Source organism: Theobroma cacao, chromosome 3, assembly GCF_053813885.1.
Source record: "Theobroma cacao isolate CCN51 chromosome 3, ASM5381388v1, whole genome shotgun sequence".
NCBI lineage: Eukaryota > Viridiplantae > Streptophyta > Magnoliopsida > Malvales > Malvaceae > Theobroma > Theobroma cacao.
In genome coordinates this window covers 37,155,952-37,175,328 of record NC_142641.1, presented here as the reverse complement: position 1 = coordinate 37,175,328, position 19,377 = coordinate 37,155,952, and the positions used below count along the sequence as shown (strand labels likewise).

Here is a 19,377-nt window from a genome sequence, read left to right as displayed (position 1 = left end):
ATTTTCTTTCTTATTCTCAATTATTTGGAATAACCATTACCAAGAGGGCTTTAGTAATAGTTTTTCAAGTCTCTCTTGGAATGGTTATTACAAAAAATAACTATTCCATTGAACTAAATATAATTTTATTTTAAGAATAAAAATAAAGAAGAAATAATTATTTCATTCCTTCTAACTAAGCACGTTCTTAATTTTAATGTTACACATAAGAAAAAAAAATTTAGCCTTTGTACCTAAAGTTTGAACTTTTGTGTTTTTTTTTTATGTCCAGCTGAGGTCATTATCAAAATTGATGGGATAAATCATTGTTTTGGTTTTTATAAAGTTTTAATTTTTTTTTCTATAATGTTTCATTTAATTATTACCAAGAGTTTCTACGTATAATTTTTAATTGTGTCACCAGGCTGAGCCCATTAAGGACCCAAGCTTTGCATGTTGGATTCAAGCCCGACTTCCCTTATCAAAGCCGCTACACCATCTCACAGTCTCATGATTTCTCCAATCAGGCCACCTATTGCACCAAGGCTGGAAGTCCAAGATTCCCTCACGTTTCCAAACTATTCCAGCTAAAGGGCGACAGCTGCTGTCCAGGCTCGGGCCAGGAAGAGAAGGGCATATATTTAAAGGAGCTTTCGATCTCGTTTCTTTTACGTGAAGAAATCTCCTTTTAAAGCCATTGGAGAAAACGGCATCTATATCAAGGTTAATTAGTTTTTGACTTGTCAAAAGCTTAGAGCTGACCAAAGCTAAGTAAAAAATATGCCCTCCTCTATCCAATCCTCATGGTCGTGGAGGGGGCAAAAGGAAAAAAACAGGATCGTTTATGCTACATGGAAAAAGACTTTGATGATGGGCTTTAGCCCACAATGTTGGTGAGGAGTGGGTGAGGGTGAAGTTTACTGGTGAGGCAGATAAACCTCTCCCAGCTCCAAAGCCCTTCCCATTGACTTGAGCAAAGACCATGTCCAGTCTTACAAGAAAGATAAGGCAATTGCTTGTATGACCTTAAAATTCTTTTGAGCAACCAAATCAGGAGTAAGATTCCATGCTCCCAACAAAACCAACAGATGGCAACAGAGAAATGTTATTGTTAACCAATGAAGCGAAAGGAATCAGCCAGAGTCATAAAATCCTGAGCTACAAGCCATTTTGAGGTGCAGGGAACAATTTAAACGTGCTTAAATCGAGTAACAGTTTTTTTTTATTTGTGGAAGACTACTCTTAAGCTTAAGCAATTCAATTACTTGAGAGCTAGTGGTCTAATTAGACTAACAGCAGAGCAGCCATACCAGGCATCAGATTTAATAGAATTCAAGAGAAAAAATGTTCAGTTGATGGAAATTCACCCTTTATGACCTCCATTTTAATGTAACCCAACAAATTAACGCCTTTGTTTCCAATTACAACAAAAACCAATAGAAAGAACCAAAAGTGTAGGGTTATTTTAGATATCTTACCCCTTCACTCAATGCCATAAATAATAATAACAAATACTACAGTTCAACAAACAAATGTCATTTGCATTTCTGAAGTTAGGTCATCTAATTATAAGCAAACCTCAGGTATATATATATATATATACTTCATCCCCTCAAATATATCAGTTAATCTCTCATTCATGGCCAAGCTAATTCTGCTCTATTTTCTTGCTATTTTCTGCTTTGCATTAACAAGTGACGCTGCGACATACGTAATTGGGGACACTTCGGGCTGGGACATAAGCACTGATCTTGATTCATGGGCTAGTGACAAGAGTTTCAAAGTTGGTGATGTTCTATGTAAGTGTCCTCTTGCCAAATTGAGATTTACAATTTTTGTTTTCCTTCTCTGCCTCCACATAAAGATTTGAGATTTGCTGGTTGAGTTCAGTGACAAATCGCCTTTTGTTTTTGTTTCTTGTAGCTTTCCAATACTCATCATATCACAGTGTATGCGAGGTTAGGAAAGGAAGTTTTGAACGTTGCAACACAACAGATACTCTGAAAACATTTTCAAATGGGAACACAACAGTAACGTTGTCAAAAGCTGGTGCTAGATATTTCGTTTGTGGTAACCAGTTGCATTGTCTAGGAGGGATGAAGCTTCAAGTAAATGTAGAGGATGATCAAGCATCTACGACTGCTGGTGCTCCTGAAGCACAGCCTGGAGCTACTTTTCGGCAGCCTTCTTCCAAGAGCAACAACCCTTCAACAGTTATTCCCACGTCAAGTGGCTTTGTCGTTGGTGGAATTGGATCCCTTGTAATAGCCTTGCTACATTTGATGGCTACAATGCTAATTCTGGCGCAGATTTGAGAATAATCTTCATAGCTAAGAATGATTACTCTATATGATGTCAAGGTTGTTTTGCGTTGTATACTTAGGAGTTTAATATTTTTTTTCCTTTAATTTCAGGCAAATTCATTTTATGTGGATTTTCAATATTGTGATTTTCTATAAACATCGTATTTCCACTTGCACTGATGAATAAAGTTGCTAAAGTCCTCAAGAGGATGCAACATAACAAGGTGATCATTATCCACGGCTAAGATCTAATGACTTAAATGTTGCTATGCTTGAATGATAACTATTTGCTGGCATGCCTGAACTCATAATTCTATTCAAAATTTAAAATATAATGAAGCAAAATCATTCAAGAAAATCAGGTTTCACAATGCAACTAATCCCTAGCTTCTTAGAAATTGTTTTTTGATCCTAATGAGCTTGGTTTCAACATTTGTCATAGTCATTCTCTCATCAGACGACTCTGCAGTACAACAAGAAGCCACTTCCATGATTGATAATATGCATCTCGTCTTATCAGAAGCTGAGTGTTCATTATCAGACCGCAGCAAAGTGGCATCTACAATTCTGTCTAGTGCATGAGGTAATGAAGAGCATATCCAACCCCTAAGGTTCATTTCTCCATTAAACATTTCATCTGTTGGCTTCTTTCTGGTGAATGTTTCCATCAGTAGAATGCCAAAGCTATAAACATCAGTTTTTTCGGAAACAGTTCCAGTTGATTCATACTCTATAGATAAAACAGTAATAATGAATTAGGTATAATATATCCAGCATAATACATGATTTTAAGATTATGTTGTACTTGAACATGATGAGAAACATTACCTGGAGCCATATAGCCAACAGTCGCCATGGTCCTGGTTTTTGTTGCAGCAATCCTTTCGCCTAAGCGTTTGGCAATGCTAAAATCACTAACATGTGCAACCATATCATCATCTAGCAGGACGGTGCTAGGTTTTAAATTGCAGTGAATGACACGCATTAAATGGAGATAGCACAATGCTGATGCCACATCTATCATTGTATTAAGCATTGTCAATACATTCTTAAAATAGATGTTATAACTGTGATGAAGCCACCGTTCCAGAGATCCATTGGGCATGTATTGTAGCACCAAGGCTTTAAAATCAGCGTCATTGCACATCATCCAGATTTGGACAACATTCCGATGGCGAATAAAGGAGAGCACTTCAGATTCAACTGCAAAACTCTCCCGCCCACTTTTTAGTCGATTGAAAACCTTAGTTGCTACAATCACTCCATTTGGCAGTATTCCTCTGTGCATGACACTAGATTCCATAACCTGAACTATTGTAAGTGAATCAAACCCATTTGTTGCTAATCGAAGTTCTTGGCGTGAAATACTTTTATATATTTCCCTTTGGTCTAACCATTCAGTGTCCCTTAAAAATTTTTGTTTGATCATCTCAAGCTCTAATTCAACTTCTGTCATAGTCTTCCTCTTAACAGACAACTCTGCAGTGCACAGCCAAGCCACTTTCATGATTGATAGTATACATCTTGTTTTAGCAGGTAAGGCTTCCTGATCAGTCTCAAGCAAAGTTAGATCTGTTATTCTATCTACCGCATCAGGTAATGACTCATATATCCAGCGCCTCAAGTTCATTTCTCCATCAAACATTTCATCTGTGGGCTTCTTTCTGGTAAATGTTTCCATCAGTAGAATACCGAAGCTATACACATCTGTTTTTTCAGATATAATTCCACTTGATCCATATTCTACATGTAAGATAGCAAAGCATTTTAAAGGATAGCCTTTCAAATTAGATTCGACAGAGAAATTACTTGCATACATGAAATATATAATGCAAATAGAAATCAAAGTAGAAACATTACCTGGTGCCATATACCCAACAGTGGCCATGGTTTCAGTTTGTACTACATTCACTCTACCCAAGAGTTTGGCAATGCTGAAATCACTCACATGAGCAACCATACCTTCATCTAGCAGGACATTGCTAGGTTTCAAATCACAGTGAACGACATGTTTTCCATGTAAGTAACTCAAAGCTGATGCAACTTCGATCATTATGTCAAGTCTTTGCAAGAGATTCAGAAAATAATTATGAGTGTGAAGCCACTTGTCCAAGGTCCCGTTAGGCATGTATTCTAGCACCAAGGCTTTGAAATCATCATCACAGAAACTGTTCATGAGTTTGACAATATTTGGATGACAATTAATGGACAGTAACTTAGATTCAACCTGAAAACTCCTTAACGCTCTTTCCAGATGCACATTGAAAATCTTTATTGCGACATTCTTCTCCTCTTTCATTGTTCCCTTGTAAACAGAACCAAAACCCCCAGTGCCAAGTAGGTTACTTTCACTAAATCCATCCGTTGCTAGCGCAATTTCTAGGTATGAAATTGTTCGTTTTTTTGTTGAAAAAGGACTTATCAGCCTTTTCTGGAAGTGTTTCACCGACGCACGGATCAGTAGCAGCATATATATTGACGCAATCATTGGCACAAAAATCTTGACTAGAAGATAAATAGTTCTTCTCCACATTCCTTTGGAGGTACCAGTTTTGCATTGAGGAACTTGCAGTCGTGCTGCACCACAAAGTGCTTTGTTCATCGCGTATGATTGGGCTGTGAAATTAGCAAAGGGTCCTCCACTGGGAATTTCTCCCTGGAGTTCATTAGAAGACACACTAAAATATTTAAGATAAAAGAGCTTTGCCAAGGACTTAGGAATTACTCCAGAAAGGTTGTTACGAGAAAGATCCAAGAACTCCAAGCTTATAGAACCACCAAAGGATTCTGGAATAGAGCCTTGTAAGTTATTTTCTGCTAAAGAAAGATACACGAGATTTTTGAGCTCTCCAATGCTGTTAGGAATGTAACCTGATAACTGATTCTTTGCCAAATCAATTTCAGTCACAACCTTCAAATTCTTTATTTCTAATGGAAGAGACCCCTGTAGACAATTTGATGACATGTTTATGGCCAAAATATCCTTAAGGCTCCACAAGCTTGACGGTATCATCGAAGTTAATCTGTTAGAGCCTAGGCTGATATTTCTTAAAGCTGTGAGATTACCTAAGCATTCTGGTACTAATCCAGAAAGTTCATTACCACCTAAGAACAACTCCATCAAGCTGCTCAAGTTACAAACATCATGCAAAATGGTTCCTTGTAATCTATTGCTTTGAAGGTGCAAACCTTGCAGCTTTTGTAGTCTTCCAATTGAATTTGGAATAATACCAGTCAATACATTTTCTCCCAGTTTTAAAGCTATCAAGCTGCTTAAATTGCCAACTTCAGCAGGAATGCTGCCCTTAAGTTTGCAATCAGTAACCAAAAAGTATTCAAGAAAAACGGAGAGATTGCCAATAGACCTGGGGAGGATGGTACCTAGAGGATTGCCTGATAGCACCATCCTTCTCAAATGCCTGTTACCAGTCAATGAAGAAATAAAATTTGATTCTGGACTGGATGCTTCACTTGTTAATTGATTATGGGCTAATTCAAGTTTCTGGAGATTTCTCATATTGCCAATTGTATTAGGAATGAAGCCAGTAAAGGAGTTATCAGCCAAGTTCAAGAAAGTGAGCTTCGATGCATTTGAGATGGAACTAGGAATTGTTCCCTGAAGTTCATTTCCCTGAAGGTGAAGCTCAACAAGATTTGGAAGGAAGAAGCCTTTAAGTGGTGGAAGATTTCCTGAAAGGTAGTTTTCATACAGCAAGACAACTTGTAATGTTGAGATATTGAAGACAGAGGATGGAATAAAACCTCTTAAGACGTTATCATTAACTCTCAACACCTCTAGGCCGGAAAGATTTCCTATCTCTGGTGGTAGTGCACCTGCCACAAAGGGAACCCTTACTTTAACATTTGAATTCTGCAGTTTCTACTCATATTTTTTTAACATTGTTGTATTAACAAGTATGAAGAAGAAGAAATGTAACTATCCGATCAAGCTGTTGCCAGATCAAGCCTACCTAAAAAGACAATCTGAAGGAAATAAATTAATGTGACCTAATAATATTGCCCAACATAGAGAAACCTCATTAAAAGAGGCAATGATTCATTCTGGCCCCATAAAAGATGTCAGCATTTGTTGATCTCATAGGATGAACGTGACATACTAAGTTGTCCTGCTTGATTCCAACCTGTATTTCTATCTCCTAAAGGTATGAGGTATTGAGCCTCGCAAGTTAAATTTAGCATTGATGACCACCTAGTAATGCAGGGGATTTCTTTGTTATGCAATAATATTCAGTCATGACACTTGAGAGTAAGCAAATTACCAAATCCCCCTCTCACCTTGCCCATATTTTATCCCCATGGTCCGCTTTATGCCAGACCTTTGTAATCAACCAGCACAAATACAGATCCAGCGGTAAATTCAAACCTTTTTCAAGATGAAGCCTGTTTTGGAAGGTGGGACCTAAGCACACAGGCTAGTAATGCTGAACTAGAAAAGTATGATATACCTGTCAAGTTGTTTACACTGAAGTTTATTTCCTTGAGTGATGTACAGTTCCCAATACTGCTTGGTATGTGACCTGGATAAATCCAAGCAGTTCAATCAAACACTAACAAGTATGATGACATATCTAGGCAAATATTAAAAACTGAAAATAAAGTTGCACCTGCAAGGTGGTTATTTGAGATGCTCAGATTCTTTACAATGGTTAGGTGGCCAATTTCCCAAGGAATTGTACCTACAAATCATTATCACCAAGATAAATCACCTTATGAACCCTTTGCTTAGTGACCTATAAGCCATTAGAAAAAAAAAATTACAACAAAATGTACTATATATAATCCATTTACTCATTCCATTCAATGTAAACTGCACGTCAATCCTCACATATATGCAAGTGAAACCTTCTTCAATTAGGCCTAGATTGCAGATGCTATGTCAAAATGAAGGTTATTAACATGAAAAATCAGAGAGATCATATTCATGTACAATTGTTATCATTTTGCTGTTGTAATTTTCCAATCCAAATCAAAATGTTGAAAGCCTATATCTTTTTTGCGCCCTACTCAATCTACCCTTCAAATATTGGTCTATATATTCGAAAAATGTAAGATGATTATCATGGTAACCAAAATCAATCATCTAGCAACCAAATATATAATAAGAATTTAAATTAAAGCTCTTGAGTAGTTTTCATGTGATGGCATAGTTAGAGCTTGCTACATTCAAAGGCCCACCTCAATGGGTTTTAGTGAGGACCACAGTTTCAAATTTAATTCTACCTACTCATGGAAATATCTAGCTAAGAGTCCTAGTAGAAGAATTACTGATGTTCAATCCTTACCGGCATACCAGACACGTGTAAGAAATTAAGATGGTGAATGAAACAAATTCTACTTCCCAAGTATCAAATTCTTGATACCAATCGACGAATAAATGGAAATAAAATAGTAAAAAATGAAGTAGCCATCTAGCTTTTACCCTTCATACTGAATTTAAGTCTAAGCATTTTGCAAATGTTCTTGATATGGTTTCTCTCATTCTCTAACAAAGTTATATAGACATGCATTAATTGGAAAGCTGAGACTGATAAAAATCCCTCTACAAAGTTGGGAGTTATAGTAAAATGGTGTATACCTTCCAAGTTGTTATGGCTAAGATGCAACTCCTTGAGCATGGTTAAGTTCCCAAGTTCCATTGGTATGGCTCCAGTGAAATTGTTAGAACACAAAAATAGTACTTCTAGCTGTCTACATTTGAATAAACTTCTGGAGATCTGTCCATAGAGTTGGTTCCCAGACAAATAGAGTTCCTGTAACTCTGGAAGGACCATATCTACTGAAAGTCTACCAGATAGTCTATTAAAGCTGAGATCAATTATTTGCAGGGAAGACACATTAAAAAGGTTGGAGGAAATGGAACCTGAGAGCTGATTGTAACTCAGGTCGATGTTCTTCAATGTAGTTGTGTTGCTTAAAGATGATGGAACTGTACCCAGAAAATGGTTACCTTTTAGTACCAAGTTTTCAAGTTCAGGTAGGGACCAGAACCATGGTGGTATCTCTCCAGTTAAGAAGTTGATTCCAAAGTCCACAGTTTTCAAACTACGCAAGTGAGCCACCTCGTCCGGTAAAGAACCATAAAAGCTGTTGTTTTTTATTGATAGCAAAGCGAGGGAAGATAAGTTTCCAATGTATGGAGGGATGGTGCCACTTAGACCCATGGAAGAAAGATTCAATGCTATGACCCTCTGGGGATGGCCACCGCAAGTAATACCAATCCAATTGCAGACAGAAGTAGCTGCAGTCCAATTGTTTGCCAAGATATTTAGAGTTTCGGGATTAATATGGGCTTTCAAGGCCAGAAGCGCAGACTGATCAGTAGTTAATGAGTGAAGACGGGCTACGCACAAAATGAAGAAGTGAACCAACAACACCAAACTATGAAAGCAAGAAATCTCCATGACTCTGGCACTATGAAGATTGAGAAATGGACGCTTACGGGAATGGAAGAGGAGTTTTGAGATAAAACTGAAAAATAACGGCCCTAAAAATAGCAGGATCTTTAGAATTAGAAAGGAAAATGGACGGTTCACTATAACTAGGCTGGCCCTCACGGCTTTACCCTTCTAGTGGAGGGTTAAGGTGTAGATTCTACTCCTTTTCTTCTTGTTGGACCTTGTCTCTAACCGATACCAAAAACAGCAAAGACGTCTATCCATGAAAACTGGGGCTCATTCCTTGTCCTATGGAATTGTGAAAATGTAGAAAGTGTTAATCTTTTGAAACGAAGTAAAAAGGAAAAAAAAACATTTCTACGTCTCCATCAAGGACTCAGCTTTTGTGTGACGATAGTAAAACATGACCACACAGAATTCCCAGCAGACCTCAAAACTCATCAGACGATACTTAGGAAGATGAAAGAAAGAAGTTAGAGATCTGGGGAGTTAGAGATGAAAGGTTGGCTGGTGAGAATGAGAAAGAAAGGCGCAAAGAAAATAGAAATTGTGAAACAAATCACTGTTTCTAATCCTTCAATCAACCACAGACTTCATACGACATTTCAATACCTTTAGGCTAGTAAGAGATATAATAATATATTGAGCAAAAGAGTAAAGTAGAAAAAGAAAAAGCCAGCAAAGGTCTGCTTTGGGCATTAATATTTAATGTTCATTTCAATTCACATCTTGAAACAGAGAAGAAATCCACTTGATACGCAAAGGCACCCTTTTCTTCTTGGAGATTAGCACGAAGATGTCGATCATTGTCTCTTTTGTTTTTTCTATTGTTCCAGGATCCATTATTGGAGGTAAAGCCAGTCGTCAACCAAAGTGATTACATTCTTTTACTGTAAGTAGAGCTGATTTTCCAGATGCTAATACTAATCAAACCGTTTTCTCTTTTTCCACATGTAAAACAAAGCAAACCTACTTTTGAAGAGAGCGCTTTAATTCCAGCTCACAGCTTGCTAAAGCATCAGCAGATTGATTGGCCTCCAAATAATAAAAAGTTGCACTACCTCGAAATTATTAATTAAAACTTACATCAGAACTTTAATCCAAAAAGAAACTTAGATCTAAGTTTACAAGCGGCCAAGCTAAAAAGACAAGTTCATAATAGCTCTGGAGGGAGATTACAGCAACATTCACAAGCTGCAGCAACTAAGGTTGGATTACGAAACCTTCCTCATATTTAGACTGAAAGGAGAGCTACAAAGCCTGGACTGGAACACCTTCCACTGCCACTCCAAAAGATGAGATCTAAACTTCTTTGATAAGCTAACAGACGAAGTTATTATGATTTGTTTTCTTTTTCTTCTCTATTAAGCGAGATCTGCAAGAAATCAACCTTCATAGATAGTGTACTAGATCTGAGAGTATACAAGCGGATCTAGTGGGATAGAGTCAGGGGAAAGTGCGGGTTTGAGGTAAAAGACGGTGGATAATCTCTACTGCTGAAAGAAAGTGAAGGAGAGATGCTATAAGAGGAAACTTTGGCAAAGTAATCTTAAACGAGTCATATTCCTTTCGTTTATTTGGTTTCACATGTACAAGGAATCAACTTCTTTCCACTTTCTCATTGAACTTTGAGGAAACTTTGGAGAAGGACTAAGGATACAACTGACTGATTCCTTCTGCGCGTGGACCCGAATAAAAGGAGATGACGACGTCGATGCATTTCCGTTGATGCTGACTCCCTGCATCTTCAATAAATACCGGAGCTTTTTCTCGGTTTTAAACCAAGTGAAAACTGAATTGAATCGTATAGTTCCTCTTCACCAGACATACATTTACACCAAGAAGAGATTAAAGCGTTTAGCATGGCTGAAGCTGCTGTTTCCTTTGTGGTAGAAAGGCTAGCTGACATACTCGAAGAAATTGATTTTCAAACAAACGTTCGAAATGAAGTTGAGCGTTTAAAAGATGAATTGATGCGGATGCGATGTTTCTTGAGGGATGCAGATGCAAAGCAAGATGATGATGCGAGAGTGAGCAACTGGGTGTCCGATATCAGATATGTTGCTTATGATGCTGAGGATCTCATTGACACGTTTATCCTCAGAATCGATTCCCTCAAGAAAAAGAACTCCATCAAAAGGTTTGCTTCCCTTTTCAAAGATTGGAAACATCGCTCCAAGATTGCAAAAGAGCTCGTGGCCATCCAGGGAAGAATCCTTGATATATCTCAGAGTCGTGAGACGTATGGTATCAAAAACATTGGAGAGGGGATTAGCACTGCAAGGGAGAAGCTCCGCAAGCAGAGAAGATCATCTCCTCGCGGTGAAGAAAAGGATATTGTTGGCCTGGACGATGATATAGCTAAGCTGGTGACACAACTTGTCCAAACTGAGGACCATTGGCATGCGATTTCAATAGTCGGAATGGGAGGCATTGGCAAGACCACTCTTGCCAAAAAGGTTTACAAACATGGTGATATCCAGGCTCGTTTTCCTACCCGAGCATGGGTCTATGTATCGCAGGAATTCAGTACTAGAGACATACTTCAGGCAATTATAAAGCAAGTGGCGACAACAGGACGAAATTTGGAAAAGTTGCGGGAAGAAGAATTGGAAGAAATTCTCTATGAACATCTTCGAAAAAAACGGTATTTGGTGGTCTTGGATGATGTTTGGAGCATAGAAGCATGGAATTCTCTATCTGAGGCCTTTCCAGACGGAAGTAATGGAAGCAGAGTGGTGCTTACAACTCGCAACAGGAGTATTGCCCTGAAAGCAGATGCTAGAAGTGTTCCATATGATTTGCATTTTCTGAGCGAAGAAAATGGTTGGTTGTTGTTCTGCAAGAAAGCTTTCATTCATAGCGCTGATTCACATCGTTCCCCACAGTTGGAGGAAATTGGGAAGGAGATCGTCGAAAAATGTGCTGGTTTACCACTAGCCATCATTGTGATGGGAGGATTGCTTTCAAGAAAAAGAAATTTGGGAGAATGGAAAAGGGTTCTTTCCAATATGAGCTCGTTCTTTGCTGAAGACCCAAATGGAGTATCTGCTATACTGGCTTTGAGTTATAACGATTTGCCATATTACCTCAAATCTTGTTTCCTCCATCTTGGACAGTTCCCAGAAGACCACCCGATTCCCACGCATAAATTGTTTCGGCTATGGATTGCAGAGAGTTTGATACCACAGCAAGGTGAAAGGATGGAGGACATAGCAGAGGATTACTTGAACGAGTTAATTGAGAGAAACATGGTTCAAGTAGCCAAATTGAGTATGAACGAGAGAGTTAAACAATGTCGTCTTCATGATCTACTACGAGACCTCTCCATCTCAAAGGCCAAAGCAGAGGGCTTTCATGAGATTCAAGGAAGTCAAAATATCCATCCTTCAGCTAGATCTCGACGTCATTCCATGTATTCTACCTTCAATTGGCGACAATACAAGCATCCAAATCCCCACCTCCGCTCACTCCTCTTCTTTAGAGTTGATCATCACCAAAGTCAGGTTAATTGTTATAGAGATGATCCTTATAAGATGAAAGGCAGCGATCTAGATTATATTTGCAAAAATTTCAAACTGCTCAGAGTCCTGGAGTTGGAGGGTTTACCATGTACTACCATTCCGAGCATAATTGGGTCTCTAATTCATTTAAAGTACTTGGGGCTAAAGGAGACCAACCTACAGGAACTTTCATCAGCCATAGGTTCTTTGCAGAACCTGCAGACTCTTGATGTAGCTGCAAATCTTCATCTCCAAACAATTCCCAATGTCATATGGAAGATAGCAAAATTACGGTATCTTTATATGTGCGGGCATAAATATGGGGGGCCTCTGCGAATCGACACACTAAAGCATCTCCAGGCTCTGTCAGAGATAAATGTCCAAAAATGGATGCAAAACAACCATGCAAATTTAATCAGCCTGCGAAAATTGGGAATCAGAGGAAACTTCAGCTTGAAAGCAACTGAAATATTTAACTCCATTGTGGCACTTGTACAACTTCAGTCCCTGTACCTGCGTACTGAAGATGCTGAATTTCCATCGCTCACTCAACTTTCTGCTCTTCAAAATCTCGTCAAGTTGCATATGAGAGGAACTATAAGACAGTTACCTAGCTCGCAGGAATTCCCACCAAATCTCTCCCAGTTGACATTAGAACATACTCATCTCAAGCAAGATTCGGTAGGGATACTTGAGAACTTGCCAAGATTATTGATTCTGAGACTGAAAGCACGCTCCTACGATGGAGCAAAAATGGCAATAGCCGTCAGTGGCTTTCCTCAACTTGAGTTCCTCGAGTTTCACTCCTTGGAATCCTTGGAAGAGTTAAATCTTGAAGAAGGTGCAGCGCTAAGGCTTAGGAGTTTCCGGATAATCAATTGCGGGAACTTGAAGATGCTCCCTGAAGGAATGAGATCCCTTACTGCTCTCCGGGAGTTGGACATTGAAGAGATGCCAAAATCATTCGTGGATAGGATTCGAGGTGAAGATTTTTATAAAGTGCAGCATGTTTCCTCTATCTTATTTGTTTAATAATTTGCCGTTTCAGCAGATATTCTGGCAAATGGCGATACTTTAAACATAAACTATTCATGGCTTCATTTGTTGAGGAACAGACACTCTCCTTGAATATTTTTAAACTAGCACTGTTTCATTTACTTTTGAATCTTTATCTTTAGGTTTTATTTTAGTCTGCGTTGATGCTAAGCAGAAAAGTCTCTATCTTATAGTTAATCAAGCAATCAGACCGCTCCTCCTAGTCAGATGTTGAAAGATTTAACACAGGTAAATGCTGCTCTTGCAAAACTTTCAAAAAAAAAAAAAATGCTGCTCTTGCAAACAAATTACAATGCATTTGTTTAATGAGGAAGAAAATGTCTGCATGTGGCTTATACATGGAACAAGAAAGATTAAAAGAAGAAAGAAAAAAAGCTAGTAGAAACAAAGAAAATATTCTTTTGACTCATAATTTTTAATCGCTCTTTCGAGTGGAATTTTGGTAACTAGGTTCATATAATGGGGATTTTGAAATTTAACTTGCTTCTTGCTTTTGTTGCTAGCTATAAATAAATAGTGCTAATTATATTGTTCTTTGCATATTTTTAAATTGAATTACTTCATTATATAAAGGTGACTTGCAGGAAAGAAAATACTATTACCTAATTATAAAGGATTACATAGTTTGCATACTGAACTCTTTCGGTAATCTCCAACAAAATCAATATCAATATCCAAGGCATGTTAGACATGCAGTTTCTACTTCGCATATCTACCTTATGGTATTTTTTCTGTTCTAATCTTTTTTAAATTCACACACAGACTATGAAACCTTAGGCAGTATCTCCATGCATGAATTAATGCTTTTATGACGAAATGGACGCACTCTACTCCAACAGTGTATCTAAAACAAAACTTGTTGGCTAGAGAAGCAGTATTCATTTTAGACCAAAAGGTCGGACAAAAGATCTATTGAACCTATAGAAAGATTGTTTTGTACTCTTTAGCAATTGTTGTTCTTATGAATCTATTGATATAAGGATTTTGCTATATATATAACAACACAATCTTGTTAAATGGGGACGGAGGAGATGCTACGAATAAAGCATTAATTTGGTAAATGCTACTCAAATCATTTAACTAATTGAATGGGAAGAGAGAGAAAGGAGGTACTAGTAGAGGAGAGAGAGTCCGGCACGACAGGGGAGGAAACAGAAGCTGGTTGGCAGCCAAAAGAGAGGCTAATGACAATTGGGAGGCTGATCGTCAAAAGCAAAGATAACAAAACAACAAAATGAGAAAAAAAATGGAGAGGGAAATCAACGATAAGAGAACAATTGACTAACCAGTCAAAAAAAAAAAAACCATTAATTGACAATCAGGGATGTAAAAGGCCTAATATCAAAACGATGTCATTTTGAATACAAAAAGCCCAAAAAAAATATATAATGGGGGGACTCTAATTGAATAACACTTGTCATTCAATTAGAGACTCAATCAAAAGAAATTGAACAATAATCAAATCATCTTGCTTTTATATATAGTATAGATATCATTATAATTATCTTACTTCATATTTAAAATTTTTAACTAATTTTAAAGTTATATATCTTAAGCAAATATTACAACAGGGGAGCTTAGGAAGGTCCAAAGTCATGAATGCATAGTTGGGCTTGCGTCCATTTGGATTTGGAGGGTCAAAATATCTAGAAAGTTCCTGTATTAGGATATTTTGTTCAATTTAGTTCATCTACTTAAAATCGTAATAATTTAATCTTTCGATTTAAAAATTACTTCAATTTAGTCCCTTTCCCTAGTGGCATCCAATTACGTGATAGTGCCACGTGGCACTGACATGATGACGTGTCATGCCACATGACACTAATATGATGAGGTGAGTCAATCTAATCTTAATTAATTATATGCTTAAATTGGTGTTAATATGATTAAGATAAGTTGTTACTGATTTTTTTGTGTTTTTGTAGGTGTTTGATGAAAGAAGAATTTTAGTGGAAGAAAGAAGAGCAATTTTAAGGTACAGACTTTCATTGCACATATTTCAGTAGTTTAGCCATAACTCTCTCTACAGAGCTTCAAATGAAGTGATTCTTAGACCATTGGAAAGCTAAGAGAAAAATATCCAACTTTCATGTTTATCACTTCGCTTAGTTCAGCTTGGAAGGTGGTCAAAAATCTTGTTGAATTTGACACACTGTAATAGTCCTAGAATAATTACGATTTCTAATTGGGCAAGACTGCGGCCCACATAGTCTAATAAGGACATCCTAGCTGAAATGGACTTCTTTCTTTACCCAACTTGGCCTAACTTTAAAACCCTATAAAAACAATCTTTCGAAAGACTTTCGAAAAAAAAGAATGAAACACCAGATTAATAGTTGAAAGTCAAGCCACAAAGTTATTGAAGGTAAGAAGAATTTGAAGGATTCAAGAAGATTTGGACATCAAGAATACGATTCTTGAGTTTTTCTATCTTTTTGTTATTTTTTTATTTTTCTTAGTTCGATTTGAATATTTAAATTTTATTTGATGATGGTGTGTGATTTAATGAGGAACTAAATTGTTAGTATAAAATTACGATTGAACTCAATATGTAGTTTGAATTATTTATATTTCTTTTGCTTATATTTGATAGATTTAAGTTATTTATTTTATTCTATTCTTAATGTTTATGATTGACTAGCCACCAATTAGATTGAATTGGAAATCTAGGTTAAACTTTAACGAAGAAAATTTAGATAGACCTTGAATGGAATAGAATATGATCGAATGCACTTAATTGATTAGGTGATTTGATTTGCATATAGGGTAGACATACACCTATAAGCTATTCGTAGCCAAAATTAGAACACAAACTTAATTAATCTTTCTTCAATTTAATTTGCATAGACATATAGTAAATTAATTGGGAAAGGTTATGAGAAACTCGATAGAGACTTATAAATAATTTAAGAATCTAGGTTAGCAACTTAATCCATCAAACTGAATCAAGAAAGAGAGACAATCTTCAAATAAAGTATTAAGGGATATCATAATCTTAGGTCTGGTAATCACAAGAAGTAATTTTACTAATATATTAGTTTTAATTATTAGTTTATTAGTTTCAATCTTTATTATTAATTTTAATTGTTTAGATAAAATTAGAGTGTGTTAATTTTAATAGTTAATAGTAACGATTAATTCAATTCTCTGTGGGATTGACACTCTACTCATCTCTATATTATCTTTGTGATACGTATACTTGCATGTATAGAAAATTGAACAACAAAATCCCATCATCAAAATTCTCTTACCATTAACAAAATAAATGTGTCGTATTGTCACAGCTCAATTCCCGGACCATGATCGGCGCAAGGACCCAATAAGCGTAGCCCATCGGGCCCAAGCAAGCCTTTATATGAAAACTCGTTTATTAGACCACCTGTCCTTCTTTTCCTTCTAAGGTTCTTAATTCATTGTTTTCAAAAAAATTTCCTTTCAAAAATAAATCATGGCAATTGAACAATATCATTCACAAAATAATATTACCATTTGCCAACCTGTAGCGACATTATCATGCACACCACACATACAGTGTTTACAACAAATCTTATGAATTACATTGAAATAACCATATACACATTCAAAAGACCTTAACTATCAGCGGAGTGACTCTAGTGTGTATACTATCATAGAGTGTTCTGGTAAACCTATCGTAAAATGAACAGGAGGAAACGCCTCTACCTAAGATCTAACTATCTTCGAACCTAAAAACTAAAACATAAAGTTGAAAAGGATAAGTATAAACCCAGTGAGCGAACATAGGAAGGGAATAAGCAAACGATATGGAGAGCTTTTCGAAAACATGATGCACTTGTTTAAAAACAATGCAATTTTGTATATTATGAGCAAAACTCGATTCCGTGCTGCTTTTCAACTCATTTTAAAACATTTAGGAAGTTCAAGCAAGGCAAGCATAGCAGAGCGAATCTCCCTGTAGCGGAAAGGCATTCTCGCTGCAAGAAAAATCTGGGTAGGCATTTTACCCAACCACCCGAGAGTTCCTCGCTGTAGTGAGAATGCATTTTTGCTGCAGCAAAAATCTAGGCTAGTCAAGCCCCCAACACTCGATAGTTTCTTGTTGCAGCGAGAATGAATTTCGTTGCAACGAAAACCAAGGCTATCAAGTTAAAGAATTCTTGTCACAATGAAAATCCATTTCTGCTGCAATGAAAACTCAATTGGAAAGCATTTTTCAAATTTCAACATTCAATATTCAATACAATCACATTTTATTTCCTTAACCTTTATATGGTATGTGTATACATGTATACAACTCCCATCTCACCAGCTCATGTGCACTTCCACACCGCACATAGCTAGAATCATCCTGTGCACTTCCTCATCGCACAAGACAATATCATCATGTGCACTCTCATATCGCACATGGCATATATCATCAGTGTGTGCACTTACACAACACGCCACTATCACGCACATGGCATATATTATCAGTGTGTGTACTCACACAACACACCACTATCGTGCCCATGGCATATATCACCAATGTGTGCACTCACACAGTACACTACTATCACAGTCATGTGTACTCCCACACCGCACACGCATGGTTACAATTGTCAACCAATAGTGTCATTCAATGCATAACATACACATTAACATAATATGGAAACGCATGAGTTCATCACATTCATATTTTATAACATAAAAACGTTTCATCAAAAGCTTGTTCTCATGCATTTTTTTATAAAAGTTCAGTAAAATATTTCAAGTGATTCAACAAAAAATAAATGCATTTATCCCAAAACATTTTAATGCAAGTTCATTCACCTTAATGCCACCATACAAAACTAGTGCTCACCAAGTCTTAATCCAAGTAGTCTCGAAATACCGTTAAAACCTATATTTACCAATAAGCCATAACAACCCCCATTAAGTCATGATTTGAATTTAATAATTCTAATAAATATACACTATACAATCTACACTCTAACCCAACTTTTAACCTAAAATTTTAGTCTAATTCACAAACCCATTAACCTAATTGTTCAAGTTTGAAGTTTCTTTACATTGGTGCTTGAATGTATAAAGATCAACCAAACCTAGCAATTTTTAAGGAAAGGAAATTTGAAGAAACTTAGAAAATAAAGTCTAAAATTACAAACCCATAAATTTAAAAATTCAATGGTTGAAAATATATAACTTTTAGCCTTAAAAATGAAGATTTGAAGCCAAAATCTAAGTGTTGTTGAAAGTGGAGTAGAAATTGAAAATAAAAGAAAGAAAGAGAGATTTTTGTTTCTCTCTCCTAGGGTTTAGATGTGCTAAAAATTGGGGTTAGAAGCTGCAGGTTTGATGTCTAGGAAGTTAGGAGAAGGAAGGAGTAAGAAAAGAAAAGAAAATAAGGAAAAAAAATGAAAATCTTGATTTTGATGGTGGAGGAACAAAAATGGCGTTGGGAGAAGATGAAGAAGGAAGGTGATGCCTTGGACACAATGGCCGGCCATGGGATAAGGATGGAGAGTTAAAGCTTGCTTTGGAAGCTTTGACCAAGCTTTATGAGAAATTACTGTTTTGCCATCTTAGGTTTTCACCTTTTTTAATTGTATCCTCCCACAATTTTCTAATTCCAATTTCTTTCCAATTTTCTTCCTTAACACTTGTACCAATAAAATATCAAATTTATGATTCAACATGGTAACACTGTAATATTTAAATATTTACTTACCCGCGCTAGCTTTATTTAATAAAGACATGCGAGCCTCATTAATGTCATTTTTCTCCAAAATTTTCTTATTCTTCTTCTCCCCCACTTATATTGACCATATACTCCTTCATGGAAAATTTTGACATTGAATAAAATATTAATATTTTAATATTATTTTATTTCAAAATTTTTCACTAGCATTTTGGGGCTTCAAAACATCTTACTTTGCCTTGATTCACATCCAAATCACCTTTTATCTCGTAAATTTTTCTCTTATAAAAATATTATTATTTTATTATTACTTCTTCATGTGCGAAATTTTTTATCTTAAAATACTCTTTTCACCCGTCTCCATCATTTGGCACTTAAATCAGCATCCATTGAACTTTTGTCTCGTTGATAAGGTCATATTGACTTCTATACGAGGGTATTGAGTGTCACACGTATGTTACGCT

The 19,377-nt window shown here is 36.6% G+C and overlaps 3 protein-coding genes across 5 annotated transcripts; 2 read left to right on the top strand and 1 right to left on the bottom strand.

Annotated features, from left to right (window-relative positions):
* The first annotated feature begins 1,587 nt into the window (after positions 1–1,587).
* On the top strand, positions 1,588–2,462 carry LOC18605275 (Cupredoxin superfamily protein). Its single transcript, XM_018116633.2, has 2 exons — positions 1,588–1,778; positions 1,903–2,462. Exons 1-2 carry the CDS (start codon positions 1,619–1,621, stop codon positions 2,292–2,294), a joined length of 552 nt encoding a protein of 183 aa, XP_017972122.2. The 5' UTR covers positions 1,588–1,618; the 3' UTR covers positions 2,295–2,462.
* A 152-nt stretch (positions 2,463–2,614) lies between these two features.
* LOC18605271 (uncharacterized) lies at positions 2,615–9,883 on the bottom strand. Of its 3 annotated transcripts, XM_088804656.1 has the most exons (7): positions 7,879–9,883; positions 6,908–6,979; positions 6,749–6,820; positions 6,045–6,116; positions 4,143–5,972; positions 3,111–4,025; positions 2,615–3,012 (listed from the first exon to the last, which is right to left on the bottom strand). In XM_088804656.1, the coding sequence occupies exons 1-7, from the start codon at positions 8,702–8,704 to the stop codon at positions 2,666–2,668; spliced, it is 4,134 nt and encodes a 1,377-aa protein (XP_088660782.1). In that variant the 5' UTR covers positions 8,705–9,883; the 3' UTR covers positions 2,615–2,665. The 3 variants fall into 3 exon arrangements, with proteins under 3 accessions (XP_088660782.1, XP_017972119.2, XP_017972121.2); XM_018116630.2 differs by having other exon boundaries at positions 4,143–6,116; XM_018116632.2 differs by having other exon boundaries at positions 2,758–2,933; positions 4,143–6,116.
* A 58-nt stretch (positions 9,884–9,941) lies between these two features.
* LOC18605270 (putative disease resistance protein At1g50180) lies at positions 9,942–13,490 on the top strand. The gene has a single exon (XM_018116708.2). It carries the CDS (start codon positions 10,561–10,563, stop codon positions 13,231–13,233), a length of 2,673 nt encoding a protein of 890 aa, XP_017972197.2. The 5' UTR covers positions 9,942–10,560; the 3' UTR covers positions 13,234–13,490.
* Positions 13,491–19,377: the final 5,887 nt, after the last annotated feature.